Source organism: Chlorocebus sabaeus, chromosome 11 (assembly GCF_047675955.1).
Source record: "Chlorocebus sabaeus isolate Y175 chromosome 11, mChlSab1.0.hap1, whole genome shotgun sequence".
NCBI lineage: Eukaryota > Metazoa > Chordata > Mammalia > Primates > Cercopithecidae > Chlorocebus > Chlorocebus sabaeus.
Window position 1 is genome coordinate 91,650,948 of NC_132914.1, and position 19,651 is coordinate 91,670,598.

General features: G+C 38.5%; 1 protein-coding gene across 9 annotated transcripts in view; it reads right to left on the minus strand.

Moving 5' to 3' along the window:
* Positions 1-19,651, minus strand: part of CEP83 (centrosomal protein 83) — a 161,373-nt gene that overhangs the window by 17,612 nt on the left and 124,110 nt on the right. For all 9 annotated transcript variants that reach the window (XM_073021000.1, XM_008004259.3, XM_037996706.2 and 6 more), the window contains 2 exons: positions 3,447-3,550; positions 500-689 (listed from right to left, as the gene is read on the minus strand). In XM_073021000.1, coding sequence (XP_072877101.1) covers positions 500-689; positions 3,447-3,550 — 294 coding nt within the window. The remainder of the gene's footprint in view (positions 1-499; positions 690-3,446; positions 3,551-19,651) is intronic.

Below are 19,651 nucleotides of genomic sequence, written 5' to 3' on the forward strand. Positions count from 1 at the left end.
AGGTTTAGGTTTGAAACTTTGTCACTTATTAGCTATGACCTTATGCAAGTCACTTCAGTCTGAATCAGTTCCCTTACCTATGAATTAGGAATAGTAATATCTGGCCTCAAAGCATTTTTCGTTAGTATTAGGCATTGTACGGAACATGCACAGTTCACTGCATTAGTAAATTCTCAGTAGTAATTAGTATTAACATTATGAATAAGCTACAAACTCTAGGTTACTCAAAGACTCAATCAACTTTCCTCTTTTCTATTGTCCAGTAAGAGATTTCACTCCCAGCACCATCACTAAAGGATCATGATTCAAACTGAATTCAGCAAATTTCTAGGCTAAATGAAAGGGAAGAAGTTAAAACTAGTTTTAAATGTTTATGCCATTTTTGTGGTGAATTTTGAGCACTGACCAAAGTGATAATTTGAGTTTTATCACCATATTTAAACATTAAAAACCTACAAAAATGTATGACTTTTTTTCTAAAAAAAATAAATGCTCATACCTGCATATGAGGAGGAAATGGTAGTTCCATGCTTGCAACCATGGCTGATGATTGAAAGCTAACAGGATTGATAGATGCCGTTGGAGGCATGTTAGGGACCAAAATTAGACTTCGAAATTCATTATGTCTTCTCTGTATATCTTTTAGTCTTTTTTGAAGCCTTGTATAGTCTTCAAAAGGAACATTTTGTCTTAAAAAGAAAAAATGTTTATTTAATATGGTTATACCCTATTGAAGCACAGTATGATTCACAGAATATAATTTTAAACTGGAAGAGGATTTCTAAATTATGAGATCTATATATAATATATAGATAAAAAATCTGTTTACCTAGAAAGATAAACAGAAACATGACATAAACATCTTACTCATTAGCAATCATTAGCATTGCAGACTATCAACTCATTATAAAGTTATATTTGCTAATTAAAGATCTAAAATCTTTTGATACTTTGGTACTCACTCCTACCCTCCCACTCACTCCCATTCATGAATCCTGAAACTAAAGGGAGACTCTAAACCAAAAGAGTGCCTTATCTTACAGAAAGAATCAAATAAAAACACAGTTCATCCCTCAGTATACGCACGGGATTAGTTCCAGGACATCCCTCATATATCAAAGCCTATGCATACAAGTCCTGCAGTCAGCCCTGCAGAAACCTGCATAATGGAAAAGTTGGTTCTCCGGAGGGGTTCACATCCTGTGAATACTATATTTTCTATCCATGTTTGCCTGAAAAAAAATCTGCACATAAGTAGATCCATGCAGTTCAAGCCCATGTTGTCAAGGGTCAAGTGTAAAGAAAATGCTAGATTGAAGCTTACAAAATTGCCATTTTTAATAGGTGAAATATGGTCAAATAGAGATTTTCACATAGTTCAATCTAATTTTTAAAATGTCAGTGTGATATTATAGTAAGAAATACATATTTGGTCTTTGCCCTTGGTTCCTGGCACATAGCTCCTAAAATTCTGGGAAACTGAATTGATAAAGAGTATCTTTTGTATATAAATAAGATAACTGGTGGCTGGGGGCCCCTGAATAGCTTCAGGATGATCGGGCAGGTCACCAGAAAGACTGAGGCATGATTAGAGGGTTGGAACTTTCAGCCCCACTCTCCAACCCCCCCCCACCGCATGACATCTGGGAAGGTAAAGGGCTAAAGGTTGAGTTGATCACCAATGGCCAATGATGTAATCAATCATGTCTATGTAATGAAGCCTCCATAAAAATCCAAAAGGCTGGGGTCAGAGAGCTTCTGGATTGCTGAACATGTGGAGGTGTCTGGAGGCAGGCATGCCCCCTTCCTCATACTTTTTCCTATGTATCTCTTTCATCTGGCTGCTCATCTGTATCTTTTGTAATACCCTTTCTAATAAGCTGGTTAACATAAGTTTCCCTGAGTTCTGTAATCTGCTCTAGCAAATTAATTGAACATGATAAGCAGATCATGGGAACCCCAATTTACAGCCATTTTTAGCCAGTCAGTCAGAAGTGCGGGTTACAACCTGGGGCTTATGGCTGCTTTCTGAAGAGGGGAGCAGTGTTGTGGGACTGAGCCCTCTACCTGTGGGATCTGATGCTAAATCCAGGTAGGCAGTATCAGACCTGAATTACAGGACACCTAGCTCGTGTCCACTGGAGAACTGATTACTCCATGTATAGGAAAAAACCCCAAACATCTGGTGTCAGAAATGTTGTGCTGAAGGTAATCACAAAGGTGAAGCTACACAACTTTAGGAAAAACGACAAGGAGAAAAAGGCTAACTTTCCAGGCCTTCACAGATCATCATCTTTTTGGACATGACTTTCAATAACCATTAATCACACCAGTAATCAAATATAATTTCAAAATCGCTCAAAATTCTAGATGATCTGCACCACAGCTGGCCAATCTTGAATTGCTAACGTTTCAATATTAATGTTTATGGAAGAGGAAGTACGTTGAATTCTGTTTTAGAAGGACTGAGCCAGGAATGGTGGCTCATGCTTGTAATCCCAGTGCTTTGGGAGGCTGAGGCAGGAGAATGGATTAAGCCTAGGGGTTCAAGGCTACAGTTAGCTATGATTGTGCCACTGCACTCCACCCTGGACAACAGACCAAGACCCCATATTAAAAAAAAAAAAAGAATTGAAACAAAATTCAAAATTACAAGTGTGTTTGTAATTTACAAATTACTACCAAATTAATAAACTAAAGGTGGCTTCCTACTTTGGAACATAGTATTATAAGGCTGGCACTAATTCTACAGTCTAGAAGCCTCTAGAATGTTCTTTAAAAAACAATTGTTCACCTTTTGGTAATAATTGCACCTAAGAACACCAGTGCACATCATAAAACATCACTGCATGGTATTATAGGCAGTTTCCACTACAGAAAAACCTAATACTTGAATAGCTAAGGTGCTAAAGGCTACCACTAATTCACTAAATTAAAAAGATTTTTCTTAACTTGAATCAAATGTGTCATATAATGCCACTACCAACAATTTAATATGACAAATCTCTGCTTTAAAAATGCTGATGATCCTGATTATCAGATGTGCTTGAATGTGACTACAAAAGCTCAATAGTATCTCCACACCAGGAAACCAAAACTGACCTTTGATTCAAAGTTGCAGCCACAATTTTCAGAACTATGCAATAGCTACAACTGTCTTGTCTCAGCAGCAAGAACTAACACCACTCCTTGCTACCAAACCCAGTGACACTTTCTGTTAGTCCCAACCATAAGGCAAACACCTGGCATGTGATAGAGACCTTTTGGTTTAAAGGAACATTCAGTTAGGGGGTAAAAAAAAGGATAGTACATTAGGAGTTATCAAGTTGTCTTAGAACTCTTATAAATGTATATTTTAAAAGAAAAGAAGGTACATTATACTTAGAGACAAAGTTCTATGACCTCAAAATAACCACATGGGGTAGATACACATACAAACACATTACCTATTTAACACCTGATTTTCTGTTTCCAATTCTTCTTTCTTTGCCTCTAAGACTTCTACTTTCTCTTGTAGTCTTTTCAATTTGTTTTCATGGAGAGATTTTCTCTAGGAAAAGAGAAATATGAACAAGTATGTTAATACATAATCTCTTATTTGAATAAAACTATATAGAAAATATTTTACTCACCAAAAACTGTATTTAGATATGAATGTTTTCAGTGAATACTAGAAACAAAGATTAGTAGACATGGCTCTTTCTGAAAATTGCAAAGATAATAAACCACAAATCTATCTAATATTCTCAATGTGACAATTATGAATGCCAAACAAAAAAATTGGTATCAATAATTGCTGCAAATAAAAAAATCTACAAAGGGAAGGAGTCAAATTTTACTACCAAGTCTGCCTTTACATCTGGTAAGAAATAATGAGTTCTCCATTGTCCCAGAAGATAGCATGTGTTTAAGAGAACTAAGCCAGGTACAGTGGCTCACGCCTGTAATCCCAGTGCTTTGGGAGGCTGAGGCAGGAGTATGGATTAAGCCTAGGAGTTCAAGGCTACAGTTAGCTATGATTGTGCCATTCAAGAACCCATCTTAAAAAAATAAAAAGGTGGGGGGCGGGGCGGGGCGGGGCGGGGCGGGGCTGGGGGCGGTGGCTCATGCCTGTAATCCCAGCACTTTGGGAGGCTGAGGCGGACAGATCACAACGTCAAGAAATTGAGACCATGCTGACCAACATGGTAAAACCCGTCTCTACTAAAAATACAAAAATTAGCTGGGCGTGGTGGTGGGTGCCTGTAGTTCCAACTACTTGGGAGGCTGAGGCAGGACAATCACTGGAACCTGGAAGGCAGAGGTTGCAGTGAGCCGAGATTGCACCACTGCACTCCAGCCTGGCAAAAGAGCAAGACTCCGTTTCAAAAAAAGAAAAGAAAAAAAAATTACAAGCATGTTTGTAATTTATAAATCACTACAAAATTAATAAACTGAAGGATCAGAAAGCTAAGATAGATACGGATGCATCTATTTAAAAGCTGCTTTTCTAAATCTTAAAACGAAAAAGTTTAAACTTTACAATATACAAAGGAAAAAATTTCTAAGTAAATATTGTATGGTTTGATTAAATAATATGGAAAAGCCCAGGTAAAATGCAAAAGGAATATATGGAAAAAAGTAGTATTTTTTTTTCCAGTTTTTATACACAGGCCTTTTGTTTTTTAATAGAAAAACACCTATAATGTTAAAACTCATTTAGTCACTACAAACCTTTTAGGTATTTGTTTTTGAATTCTTTTTTAACTGAAGCATAATCTTATAGAGAAATGCATAGAATATAAATGTAAAGCTCAATGAAAAACCACAAAACAAATGCTGGCATGATTCCCTTGTAGGTCAAGAGCACTGCCATGCCAGAAGGGCACCTTCCTTTCCCCCTTCCAATCACTAGGCCTGTCATCCTCTGAAAAGGTAACCAACTAATTTACTTCCAAAAGTATAGTTTACTTTTGCCATTTTTGAACCTCATATACATACAACCATAGTATGTACTCTTTTATTAACGGCTTTATTTCACTCAACATTGTGAGATTTGTTACAGATAAACTTCATTAATTCCCACATATTATATTCCACTTATGATTATTGCATAGTCTAGTATATTCACTCAGTATACCATCGAGGGTTATTTGCATTTTTTCCAGTTGGGACTATTACAAATAACTCTGCTACGAGCATTCTTTCTCATGTTTTGATTGTCCCACATCCTCCAACATCCCAGAAGGCTTCCTTATGCTCCTGTCTGGGGCAAAATAACCACTCTTCTGGCCTTTATCACCCACAAGTATTTATTTACGAATTTATAGGTAGTTAAGGAGTCCATCTGTCTATCCATCCACCCATTCATATGAAAGAAATCATAAATTTATGCTCTTTTGTATCTGGACTTTTTTCTCAGCATTTTATATGACTAAGCCATGGGTGTTGTATTGTCACAGCACCTTTTTTTCATTGTAATGCTGTCATCCACTGTACAAATATACCACATTTAATCCATTTTCCTGTTGATGAAAATTTAAATTGTTTCCAGTCTGGGGATATCATAAATATTTTATGAACATTCCTAAACATGTTTTTGGCACATGTAAGTACCTCATTCTCTTGAGTATACACCTATAAGTGGGTCATAGTGTATACATGTTTTAGCTTTAGTAGATACTGCCAGTTTTCTAAAGCAGTTCTACCAGTTACATTTTCACCAGGAATATGTGAGTTCTAGCTGTTCCACATTTTTGCCAATACTTGGTATGGTCAGTCTTTTAGTTTTTGCCTCCTGTTTTGGTGAAATACAGTATCTCACCGTAGTTTTAATTTACATTTTCCTGATAGCTAAAGGTACTGAGCACCTTTTCTTATGCATGTTAGTCATCTGGATATCCCTTCTTTGTGAAGTGTCCATCCTAGTCTTTTGTCCATTAAAACTTCTGAGTAACCTGATTCCTACTGATTTGTAGTTCTTTATATATTCAAGATATGAATCGTGTGTCAGATACATAAGTATTGCAGATTGACCTTCTCCGCCTGTGGTGTCATTTTCTTTCTATTAAGAGTATCCCTTAATAAAAAGTTTTTAATTTAAATAAAATCAATTACATCAATCATGTATTTTATAGTAAGAACTTTTTGCATCCTGCTTACCTTTACTATCCCAAGATCCTAAAATTTTCTCCCAAGTTTTCATCTAGAAGCTTTATTTTTTTTTTAATCTATCACACTTAGGTGTATGGTTCATTTTTATCTATGTTGTGAGGTTAGGTTGAGTTTAATCAATTGACTCACTACTATTTATTTGAAGGAGCATCCTTTATCAAAATGCAGTGGTGCCTTTAGTGTAAACCTACTTCTGCTACTGTTCCATTTGCCTGTTTATCCTTATGCCAATACCACACTGAATTACTGTAGCTTATATTTGGTGTTGATACCTGGTAGTTTTAAGTCCTCTAGCTTTATTGTTCTTCAAGATTGCTTTGGTTATTCTAGTCCTTTGTACTTTCAGATAAATTTTAGAATCTACTTTCTAATTTCTACAAATAAACCTGCTGAGCTCTTGATTAGAACTGCATTCAACTTATGGATAAATTTGGGAAGAACTGACACCTTAATATTGAATCTTCCAAGTCATGAACATGGTACCGTTTTCCCTTTAGGCATTCTTCAATTTTTCTTAGCAGTATTTGTATTTCAGTGTAGAAGGCATAAACATCTTTCACCAGATTTGTTCCTAGGTATTTTATGTATCTTCATGCTATTGTAAATGGCATTTAAATATCTTCTAATGGTGTGTGTAAAGAAAAATAACTATTTGTTACTTGACTTCGTATTTAGAAATTTTAAAAATACACATTAACAGTTTGACAGATTTGACTTTTATGCATGCACAGTGACATTTGTGAATAATTTTAACTTCCTTTCTACTCTTTATATCCATTTCTTTATTCTTAAAACTTTTTTATGCCCAGAGGTACATGTGCAGGTTTGTTTTATAGGTAAACTCATGTGCAGGTTTGTTTTAGAGGTAAATAGATTATTTCATCACCCAGGTACTAAGCCTAGTACCCAAGTTATTTTTTCTGATCCTCTCCTTCCTCCCATGCTCCACTCTCAAGTAGGCCCCAGTGTTTGTTGTTCTCTTTTGTGTCTGTGTGTTCTCATCATTTAGCTCCCACTTATGAGAATGAAAACATGCAGTATTTCGTTTTCCTTTCTTGTGTTAGTTTGCTAAGGATAATGGCCTCTTGCTCCATCCATGTACCTGGCAAAGGACATTATCTCATTCTTTTTTATGGCTGTATAGTATTCCATGGTGTATATTTACCACATTTTCTTTATTCAATCTTCCATTGATGGGCATTTAGGTTGATTCTCATGTCTTTGCTGTTGTGAACAGTGTTGCAATGAACATATGCATGTATGTGTCTTTATGGCACAAAGATTTATATTTCTTTGGGAATATTTACGCAGTAATGGTATTGCTGGGTCCAATGGTAGTTCTGTTTTTAGCTCTTCAAGGAATTACCACACTGCTCTCTACAATGGTTGAACTAATTTACACTCCCACCAACAATGTATAAGTATTCCCTTTTCTCCACAACCCTGCCAAAATCTGTTATTTTTAAATTTTTTAATAGCCATTCTGACTGGTGTGAGATGGTATCTCACTGTGGCTTTGATTTGCATTTCTCTAATGATCAGTGATATTGAGCTTTATTTCATATGCTTGTTGGTCACATGTATGTCTTCTTTTGAAAATGATCTGTTCATTTCCTTTGCCTACTTTTGATTGGAGTTGTTTTTATCCTGTAAATTTAAGTTCTTCATAGATGATGGATAGACCTTTGTCAGATGCAAATGCATAGTTAGCAAATGTCTTCTCCCATTCTGTACATTGTCTGTCTACTCTGTTGACAGTTTCTTTTGCTGTGCAGAAGCTCTTACGTTTAATTAGAAACCCATTTATCAACTTTTGCTTTTGTTGTGATTGCTTTTGGCATCTTCACCATGAAATCTTTGCCAGTTCCTATGTCCTGATGGTATTGCCTAGGTTGTCCTCCAGCGTTTTTATAGTTTTGGATTTTACATTTAAGTCTTTAATCCTTCTTGAGTTGATTTTTTGCATATGGTGTAAGCAGGTCCAGTTTCAATCTTCTGCATATGGCTGTTTATCCCAGCACCATTTAATGAATGGGGTGTCCTTTTTCCCATTGCTTGTTCTTGTCAGCTTTGTTGAAGATCAGATGGTTGTAGGTGTGAGGCCTTAATTCTGGTTACTCTATTCTGTTCCATTGGTCTATGTGTCTGTTTTTGTATCATATCATGCTGTTTTGGTTATTGTTGCCCTATACTATAAAGTCAAGTAGCATGATGCCTCCCACATTTTTGTTGTTGTTGTTGTTGTTTGGCATAGGATATTGCTGTGGCTATTTGGACTCTTTTTTGGTTGCATATGAATTTTAAAAGTATTTTTGCTAGTTCCATGAAGAATGCCATTGGTAGTGTGATAGAAATAGCACTGAATCAATAAGTTGCTTTTGGCAGTATGACCATTTTAATGATATTGATTCTTCCTATCCATGAGCATGGAAAGCTTTTCCATTTATTTGTATCATCTCTGATTTGTCTAAGCAGTGTTTTGTAATTATCATTGTAGAGATTGTTCACCCCCGTTTAGCTGTATTCTTTTTGTGCAATCATGAATGGGATTGAGTTCCTGATTGGCTCTCAGCTTGGCTGTTGTTGGTGTACAGGAATGCTAGTGATTTTTGTACACTGAATTTGTATCTTAAAACTTTGCTAAAGTTATCAGCTGAAGGAGCTTTTCGGATTGAGACTCTGGGGGTTTTCTAAACATACAATCATGTTGATTGCAAACAGGAATAGTTTTACTTCCTCTCCTCCTATTTGGATGCCCTTTCTTTTCCTTTCTCTCTTCCCTCTTATCTCTCCTCTTTCTCTCTCTCTTTCTTTCTCTTGCCTAACTACTCTGGCCAGGACTTCTAATACTCTGTTGAATAGGAGTGGTGAGAGAGGGTATCATTGTCTTGTGCTGGTTTTCAAGGAGAATGCTTCCATAATTTGCCCATTCAGTATGATGTTGGCTGTGGGTCTGCCACAGATGGTTCTTACATTTTGTAGTATATTCCTTCAATACTTAGTTTATTGAGTTTTTAATATAAAGGGATGTTGATTTTTGTCAAAAGCCTTTTCTACATCTATTGAGATAAACATGTGGTTTTTGTCTTTAGTCCTGTTTATGTGATGAATCACATTTATTGATTTGCACATGTTGAACCAACCTTTGCAATCCCAGAGATAAAACCTACATGATCATGGTAGATTAGGTTTTTGATGTGCTACTGGATTCAGTTTGCAAGTATTTTGTTGAGGATTTCTGCATCAATGATCATTAAAGATATTGGCCTAAAGTTTTCATTGTTGTGTCTCTGCCAGGTTTTGTTATCAGGACAATGCTGGCTTCACAGAATGATTTGGGAAGGATTTCCTGCTCCTCTATTTTTTGTAATAGTTTATGTAGAAACAGTACCAGCTCTTCTTTCAACATTTGGTAGAATTTGGCTGTAAATCCATCTGGTCCTAGGCTTTCTTTGGTTGGCAGATATTTACTACTGCCTCAATTTCAGAACTCATTATTGGTCTGTACAGGGTATCAACTTCTTCCTGGTTCTGTCTTGGGAAGGTGTATGTGTCCAGAAATTTATCTATCTCTTCTAGCTTTGTTAGTTTGTATGCAGAAAGGTGTTCATAGTTGTCTGTGATGGTTGGTTGTATTTCTGTGGGGTCAGTGGTAACATCCTCTCTGTCATTTCAAATTGTGTTTATTTGGCTCTTCTCGTTCTTCTTCATTAGTCTATCTAATGGCCTACAAATTTTCCCAAAAATGCAACTCCTGTATTAGTTAATCTTTTGAATGGCTGTTCATGTTTTGATCTCCTTCTGTCCAGCTCTAATGCTAGCTTTGGGTTGGTTTTCTCTTGGTCCTCTAATTCTTTTAGTTGTGCTGCTAGGTTGTTAATTTGAGATCTTTTTAACTCTTTGATGTGGGCATTTGGTGCTATATATTTCCTTCATAACATTACCTTAGCTGTGTCCCAGAGATTCTGGTATGTTGTATCTTTGTTCTCTTAGTTTCAAATAACTTCTTGATATCTGCCTTAATTTCATTATTTACTCAAAAGTCATTCAGGAGCAGGTTAACTTCCATGTAATTGCATGGTTTTGAGCAACTATATTTTTAGTCTTGATTTCAACTTTTATTGTGCTGTGTGTTTGGTATTTCAGTTATTTTGCAGTTGCTGAGGATTGTTTTATGTCTGATTGTGTGGTCAATTTCAGAGTATGTGCCATGCAGCAATGAGAAAAATGTATATTCTGTTGTTTCTGGATAAAGAGTTCTGTAGAGGTCTATCAGATCCATTTGGTCCAATGTTAAGTTCAGGTCCTGAATATCTTTGCTAATTTTCTTCTTTGATGATTTAATACTGTCAGTGGAATGTGAAAGTCTCCCACTATTATTTTGTGGGAGTGTAAGTCTCTTTGTAGGTCTCTAAGAACTTGCTTTATAAATCTGGGTGCTCCTATGTTGGGTGCATATATATTTAGGATAGTTAGGTTTTCTTATTGAATTGAACCCTTTACCACCATGTAATCCCTTGTCTTTTTTGATTTTTGTTGGTTTAAAATCTGTTTTGTCTGAAATTAGGATTGCAACCCCCGCATTTTTCTGATTTCCATTTGCTTGGCAGACGTTCCTCCACCCATTTTGAGCCTATGGGTGTCATCACATATGAGACAGGTTTCTTGAAGACAGCATATCATTGGGTCTTGCTTTTTCATCCAGCTTACCATTCTGTGCCTTTTAAATGGGGGCACTTGGCCCATTTATATTCAAGGTCAGTATTAATATGTGTGGATTTGATCCTGTCATTGTGTTGTTAGCAGGTTATTAGGCTGGCTTGTTTGTGTGGTTGCTTTATAGTGTGGCTAATCTGTGTATTTAAGTGTGTTTTTGTATTGGCTGGTAACTATCTTTTTTTTTTTATGCTCTCTCTCAGCAGAATCATGGTAACCATCTTTCCATATTTAGTGTTCCTGTCAAGATCTCTTGTAAGATGGGTCTCCCTTTTACAAGCATTTGCTTATCTAAAACTCTCTCAGCATTTGCTTATCTAAAAAGGATCTTATTTCTCCTTTGTTGAGGAAGGTTTGGCTGGATATGAAATTCTTTGTTGAAGATTTTCTTAAGAATGTTGATTACAGGTCCCCAGTCTCTTCTGGCTTGAAGGGTTCCTGCTGAGAGGTCAGCTGTTAGCCTGATGGGGTTTCCTTTGTAGGTGACCTGCCCTTTCTCTCCAAGCACCTTTAATATTCTTTCATTTTGATCTTGGAAAATCTGATGATTATGTGTCTTAGGGATTATCTTCCTGTGTAGAATCTTGTTCTCTATAGTTCCTGTTGGAAGTTTTCTTGGACAATATCCTGAAATGTGTTTTCTAAGTTGTTTGCTTTCTCCCCAACCCTTTCAGGGATGCCAATGATTTGTAGATTTGGCCTCTTTACATAATCTCATATTTCTTGGAGGTTTTGTTCATTCTTTTCTATTCTTTTTTATTTTTGTCTGTCTTATTCCAAAGAGCCAGTATTCAAGTTCTGAGATTATTCAGCTTGCTCTCTCCTGCTGTTAATACTTGTGATTGCATTGTGACATTCTTATAGTGTGTTTTTCAGCTCTATCAGATCAGTTAGGTTCTTTTTTATACTGGCTATTTCATATGTCAGTGCCTGTATCATTTTATTGTGATTCTTAGTTTCCTTGGATTGGGTTTTGCCATTCTCCTGAATCTTGATGATCTTCATGCCTATCCATATTCCGAATTCTATTTGTGTCACTTCAGCCAACTCAGCCTGGTTAAGAACCCTTGTTGGAGAACTAGTGGCCATGTGAGTTGACACTCTGACCATCTGAGTTGCTAGAGTTCTTCAGTTGATTTCTTCTGTTTGATGGTTCCATCTCTGCTTGGGGGCGTTCCTTTAACTGCTGGGCTGCCTCTGATTGAAGTGGTCAGCCAAGGTCAGGGTAGTTATGCTAGAGTTCCAGGTTGGATGACCCTGCCCAAGGAGGACAAGTGAGGACTGGGACTTGCATGGAGAACAGTCTGGCAACTTTTCTGAGGTGGGTGTTTTGTGTTGGGCATCCGTACCAGCCCATGGTCCCTGCAGACTCTCCAGAGCCTGGAGACAGTAAGGGTGAGGGTTACAAGACAGCAAAGATGGCAACCCATCCCTCCCACTAGGAGCTCTGTCCCAGATAGTAACAGAGCTGCTACTGGCTTGATGGCCCTGGTGGGGATGGCTGGAGATCCATGTTGGAAGGACCTGCTCAGTGATGAGATACAGAATCAGGGGCCCACATAACAGTCTGGCCACTTTTCCATAGGGCTGCTACATATAGTATGCTGCGGGTCCACTCCAATCCCTTTTCATCTTGAATTTTCCAGTACCTGAAGATATCAACAAGGAAGTCTGTGAAACAGCAAAGATGGAGGACTGCCCTTCTCTCTGGGAGCTCTGTCCCAGGGAGGCACAGACCTGTTGCTGGCAGAACACGCTAACAGGAGGTGGCTGGAGACTTTGGTTGGGAGATCCCACCTAGTGAGGAGTAACAGAATCAGGGACCCACATAAAAAAGCCATCTGGCTTTTTCCATAGGGCAGCCATGCTTTGCTAGGGGTCCACTCCAGCCCCTAGTCACCTCAGACTCTCTAAAGCCTGAAGACAACAGCTAAGGTTGCTAAACAGCAGAAGTGGTGGCCCACCCCTCTCTTTGGGTGCTCTGTTCCAGGGAGGTTTGAAACTGCTGCCAGTCAAAAAACACTGGTGCACATGGCTGGAAACCCTGGTCAAAAGGCCCTGTCCACTGAGGAGGAATGGGATTAGGGACTCATGTGAAAAAGCAGTCTGGCCACTTTTTCACAGAGCAGTTGTGCTGTGATCGGGGTCTCCTCGAGAGTTGCTTTGGACTCTCCAGATCCCAAAGGCAAAGAGCTAAAGCTGCAAAACAGCAAAGCTGGCAGCCCATCCCTCTCTCTGGGAGATCCATTCCAGGGAGGTTTGAAATTGCTGCTGGCCAGAAAACACTAGTGGAGGTATGGTTGTAGACCTGTCGGGAGATTCCACCCAGTGAGGAGAAATGAGATCCAGGAGCCATATGAGAAAGCAGCCTGGCCACTTCTCCTTAGAGCTGTGCACCAGGGGACCACTCCAGTCCCTAACCATCTCAGACTCCCTAGAGCCCAAAGGCAACAACAGCTAAGAATGTGAAACATCAAAGATGACAGCCGATCCCTCCCCCTGGGAACTCTGTCCCAGGGAGGCTTGGAACCACTGCCAGGTGGAAAACAACAAGAGTGACTAGTGACCCTGGTCGGGAGGTCCCCCACTCATTGAGAAGCAGGGTCCAGGACCTGCATAAAAAAGCAGTCTGGGCGCTTTTCCATCGGGTGGCTGCACTGAAGGCAACAATAGCTAAGGCTACAAAACAGCAAAGATGGCAGCCCATCCCTCCCTCTAGGAGGTCCTTCTCAGAGAGGTGTAACACTGCTACCAGTGGCTGGCTAGAGTTCCAAGCCAGTGGGTCTTATCCTGCAAGGTGCCATGGTAGTGGAGCCTGCAGACTATCACTGCTGTATCCCTTGGATTCAGCCTCTTTCCTAGGGGTATGTACAGGGGTCTAACATCCCGCTTGGCTGGAGTTGCAGTTGATTTTGATGGGAAACCTGGGTATCTAAAGCTCCCAGGGCTCTATGTGTATCTGAGCGGCTGCATTGCTGAGACTCCACGTAATTCTGTGTATCAGCCTACAGACCCTGGTGGAGTGGGCTCACAAGGGGATTTCTTGATCCATGGGTTGCAAAGATCCAAGGAGAAGTGTGGGTCACTGGGGTCACTCACTCACTCACCACTTCCCTGGGAAGAGGAGGCTCCCCGGCTCTGTGTCACTCCCAAGTGAGTGATTGTCCTGCTTGCTTTTCTCCATTCTTTCTAGGTCAAGTTGTTTTCTTGATGAATCCCAATGCGTGTACCTGGATGCTTCAGTTGAAGGTGCTGTATTTACTTACTCCTTCTATTTCTCTCCATGAAAATGTCACACACTAGCTGCTTCTAGTTGGCCATCTTGTTTCTTGCCTTATTATACCAGCTAGAACCTCCGATAAAATATTAAACAAAATGGTGATAGTAGACATCTGTTCCTGACCTTGGGTAAGTAAGGGGAAGCAGTCAATATTTTTAATCAGTAAGTATGATGTTAGCTGCAGAATTTTTGTAGATACCACTTATAAGATTGAAAATTCCCTTCTGTTCCTAGTTTGGCAAAAGTTTTTATCATGAATGGGTGCTGAATGTTGCCAAATTATGTTTCTGTGTCTCTTAAGAGGATCACAATAGTTTTCCTTCTTTGTTCTGTTAGGGTGTTGAATTACACTGAACAATTTTGCACGTTAAGCCACCTATATTCCTAGAATAAAACCTAAATGCTCATGATATATTATCATTTTTCTGTATCACTAAATTCAGTTTGCTAATATTTAAGATTTTTATATCTATGTTTATAATGCAATTTTTCTTTTCTTATATTGATTGTATCAGGTTCTAACCTTGTAAGTGGAGATGTGTTTCCTCCTTTTCTATTATCTGGAAGAGTTTGTGTTAAGATTATTATTAATTCTTCCTTAAGTATTTGGAATAATTTACCAGTGAAGCCAAATGAGGCATTTCTTTGTGGAAGGTTTTTAACTGAAGATTTCATTTCTTTAATAGATACAGGACTATCCAAATGACCTAATTCTTCTTGTATTAGCTTTAAGATGTTCTTAAAGAAATGTATTCATTTATTCTAAATTGCATGATTAATTAGCATAACAGTTTTTATACCATTCCTTTTGTTTTAGTATCTATATGCAGATAGTTAATATCTATAGGTAGATATCACTTTTTTCATTCACTATATTGTTCATTTGTGGCTCTAAATCTCATCTCATCTATTTTGTGGGGAGTCTGAGGACAATCAGTCTTTCCAACGTTTTATCAATTTCATCTTTTTAAAACCAACTCTTGGCATTTCTATTTTCCTCACTGTACATCTTCTGTCTCTGTCACTGATTTCTGCTCGTCTCTTGATGATGGTGACATTGTCTGCTATTAAATCTATCCATTGAGTTAAGTATTGTTATTGTGTTTTTTTAGCTCTAAACTCATCCTTTTTAGTGCTGATCTGTAACCTGGACTACGAAAACGTGGTTTCCCTGACTCCTCTTCTGCCCCTCTACACAACAGCCGGAGATTCGTCAAAAATGTAATTCAGATATCATTTCTCAATTCAAAAACCTCCAGTGTGTTCCTACCTTAACTGAGAATAAAAGCTGAAGTCATGGCATAATTTGGCCTCCTACTATACCTCTCTCTATTCTAGCTTCCTGGGCCTCCTGTGTTCCTTCAACATACCAAGCAGATTCCTGCCTCTCTTGTACTTGCTATTCCCTCTGTCTGGAACACCCTTACCTTACATATAACAATGTGGCATCCTCCCTCCTTTCCTTCAGTCTCTGCTCATATGTTACCTTACCAGAGAAGCCTTGCCTGACCACCTACATAAAACAGCACCCCCTACTCCTGTCAATTTTCCTTTTTTTTTTTTTGACATGGAGTCTTCCTCGATTGCCCAGGCTAGAATGCACTGCCACCATCTCAGCTCACTGCAACCTCTGCCTCCAGAGTTCAAGCAATTCTCCCTGCCTTAGCCCCCTGAGTAACTGGGATTACAGGCGCCTGCCACCATGCCTGGCTAATTTTTGTAGTTTTAGTAGAGATGGGGTTTCCCCATGTTGGCCAGGCTGGTCTCAAACTTCTGACCTCAGGTGATCCATCCACCTTGGCCTCCCAAAGTGCTGGGATTACAGGTGTGAGCCACCACGCCCCGCCTACTCCTGTCAATTTTCCTCTTAGTACTCACCTCCACCTGATAGTATTTCTTTCTTTATTCTATGTCTCCTAACCAACTACAATGTAAATGCCTCGGTGCAGGGTCTTTGTTTACTTCTGTATTCCAGTGAATGAGTAAGTACCTGATACATAATAGATGCTTAACAGATCTATTGAGTAAATTGGATAAATGAATACAGATAAACCTTGTAGGGAAGACAGTCTGACCAAGGCTGTTAGTAACAGGAATGAAAATAAATGGGGTGGGGGAAAATTTGAGAGGCATCATAAAGGAAGAATTCATAGGCTTTATGAGTTCTCATTTTAGGTTGAATAGTGTCTCCCAAAAATTCATGGGCACCCAGAACCTTAGAATGTGACTGTGGTATAATAAGAAATATATTTGGTCTTTGTCCCCAATTCCTGGTACAGAGCTGCTAAGAACTGTGGAATCTGTAAGTGATAGGAGTGTTTTTGTATAATTCATAACAAGTCCCTTTCAATCATACCTGAGTTGATGTTAATGAGGTAACTTAAAGTTGAGGCCCCTAGACAGCCTAAGGATGGGGGCTGGTCACCAGAAAGACCAAGTGATTAGATGGTGAATGCTTTCAGGTTCACTCCCCTGACCCATATGAAGGGGTGGGGGCTGGAGATTGTGCTCTACAAAAACTCTTCAACAATGAGATTTTGAGAGCTTCCAGGCTGGTGACCACATTGACTTGCTGGGAGGGTGGCTCACACAGAGAGGGCATGGAGGCTCTACACCCCGACCCCTAACACCTTGCCCAATGCATTTCTCCTATTTGGCTATTCCTGACTTTTATCCTTTACAATAAACTGGTAAATATAGTGTTTTCCTGAATTTTGTGAGCCATTCTAGCAAACTATTAAACTGAAGGAGGGGGTCGTGGGAATCCCTAAGTTAGTCAGTCAGAATATAGGTGACTCAGACTTGCAGCTGGTGTCTGCAGTTGGGGCAGTCTTGTGGGACTGAGCCCTTTAACTTGTGGGATCTGACTCTAACTCCACGTAGATAGTTTCAGAATTGAATTTCTGGACACCTGGTTGGTATCCAGAGAACAGAGAAATGATCGCTGGTATTGGAAAAGACCCTAGAGTAATCTTATTTGGAAATAGGGTCTACAAATGTAATCAAGTTAAGATGAAGTTAGATTGGATTACAGTGGGCCCTAAATCCACTATGGCTGGTGTACTTACATAAGAGGAGTGAAATCTGGACACAGAGCTATAGGTACACAGGGAGACCATCATGTAAAGACAAGGCAGAGACTGGAGAGATGTGTCCATCTAAAACCCAAGGAACCCCAAGGATTACCAGCAACTACCAGAAGCTAGACAAGGGGCATGAAAAAAGATCCTCCTCCAGAGCCTTTTGAAGAAGAATGCTTCTGCTGGCACTCTGACTGTAGATTTCTAGGCTCCAGAACTGTGAGAGAATAAGCTTCTGTTGTTTTAAGCCACAAGGTTTGTGGTAATTTGTCACAGCAGCCCTAGGAAACTAATATAGTGCCTGACTAAATTTGGAGATAAGGCAGACCTCAGGATGAATCACAGGTTTGAAGCCTAAGTGACTGCAAGAATAACTTCTACTGAAAGAAATGGAAAGTCCAGAGGGAAAATTAGTGGAAAGGAATGATTCTAATTTTTACTTGAGTGGTCCAATACAATTACAGGATAGTCAAATGGATGCCTTAGTGTTATAAACATTATGACACAAAGGACTAATAGAACAATTAAAAGAATATAGGTGTAAGAATTAAGGCTGGGATTCCCCTTTTACCACCTTCTAGTCAAATCCAATTAACTTTTTATCAATGATTATGTTAATGACCATTTATCTTTGATACCTTTCTTTACCTTTGGTTCCCATAACATCACAATATAGCTTCTACCTCTGTTCACCACCACACCTAGCTCCTCGTTCTAAGTAAATTTAGTATTCTTCGGCGATCTAAAAAATCTTGAGTTTCTATTTCTCTAATTTGAATTATTCATCTCTGAAATTCACATTCTATTATTTCTAGTTACCTATATAATATCTTTACTTAAGACTCTACATCATGTCTACATGGACGCACTGCCATCATTTCCTATCTGACATATGTTTCATATCTTTCTACTCAACTGACGTTCTTCAATCCATTATAGTAACTCCACTTATGTCTTCTCACAGCTAAAATACTTCATAGTTTTCTTTCTTATTTACCAATATATTCTGCAATTATTTTTTCCTTTGGAATACCTCTGGCAGTCACCTTTCACCTTCATTCCTATATTCCAAGTCCCAATTTTAGACTTCTTACCTCACTTTAAGTTTACTATAGCATCTTCCTAACTGGTCTCCTTGTCTTCAGATTTTTTTCGATCTAGCACAGTGGTTCCCAAATTTTAGAGTCCACATAAATCACCCAGGAGTGACTAGTGGGATTATTTAAGTGTTTCTTGCATGTTATCTTATTTCTCCAACAAGATTATATAGTTATCAAAACCAAGGAATAATCACGGCTTCTATTTCCCCCCAATGTATAGCATAATCTAGGCCACACAACATATTCAATCAGATATTTTGCAACTTCAAGACTATGATTCATCTCTTCTTTGAAAACATCCATAATAGTATCTGACCAAGAAGCATTTCAGAGACATATACCTTAGAATAAAAATAACAAGTCGTCATTCCAGGTTCCTCAAGAAAAAAGAAAAACCCAACTCACTGTGCTCGCTTCAAGAGATCTCTCTTCAATGGGGATAGGGGAAATACATTCTCTCTGTATGTATCAATCATAGAAGGGCACCCCAACTCAAGATCCTGGTCAAACTTTTCCAAACAAATCAACACAACAAAACATCATTTACACCAAAGACTACTTAAAAACAGCAGAAATGACAATCTCTGTGCTTAGGAGCTTGGAGCTCTGAGTAAACACAGATGGCAGTGAGCCATCTTATCCAGCCTGAGGGAAAAAAGAACTTTTCACAGGAAAGCAACTCTAAAGGATTATTTCTGCCCTGGGTATCATAATTTGTGACTTTTGTTAAGTCTTACGGCAAAAAATGTTACGACTTTTGGCATTAAAGAACCTAAAAAGTCTGTTGCACTCTTATGAATTATATTTATGTAATCTGATAGCTAAAATTGTCAAATAGAAGCATTATCTTTAACTTGAATGGGAAAAGGATATGAGTTAAATTAATTTACAGTGATTATTCTGACATAAGAAACAACTCATATGGACCATAGCTATATTAAGCGAAAAACTGTAAAGTATTTGGAATCAAAGAAAGTAGGAAATTAAAGCCTAACAGAGCAATGGAAAGAGCACCAGACTGAGAACAGAAACATGTAGATTTTAGTTAACTTTTGATTCTTACTTGTTAAGTAATCTTGGGTACCTCCTCTCTTAGTTTGCTAACTTGTAAAAGCTATCTGAATGCTAAGATCCCTTCCAGTCCTAAAATTATATACAGTTATATACTTTTTAATTGTATTTCTAAGTTACACATGATGTTTTTCTATTTTAATTGATGTAAACTTGTAAGCTCCTAGGGCAGTGCCCCACGTAGTATGACAACTCTAGGTCATAATCATTCACTGAATTGACCTTAACAATTTCACTACGACTTAAATCGC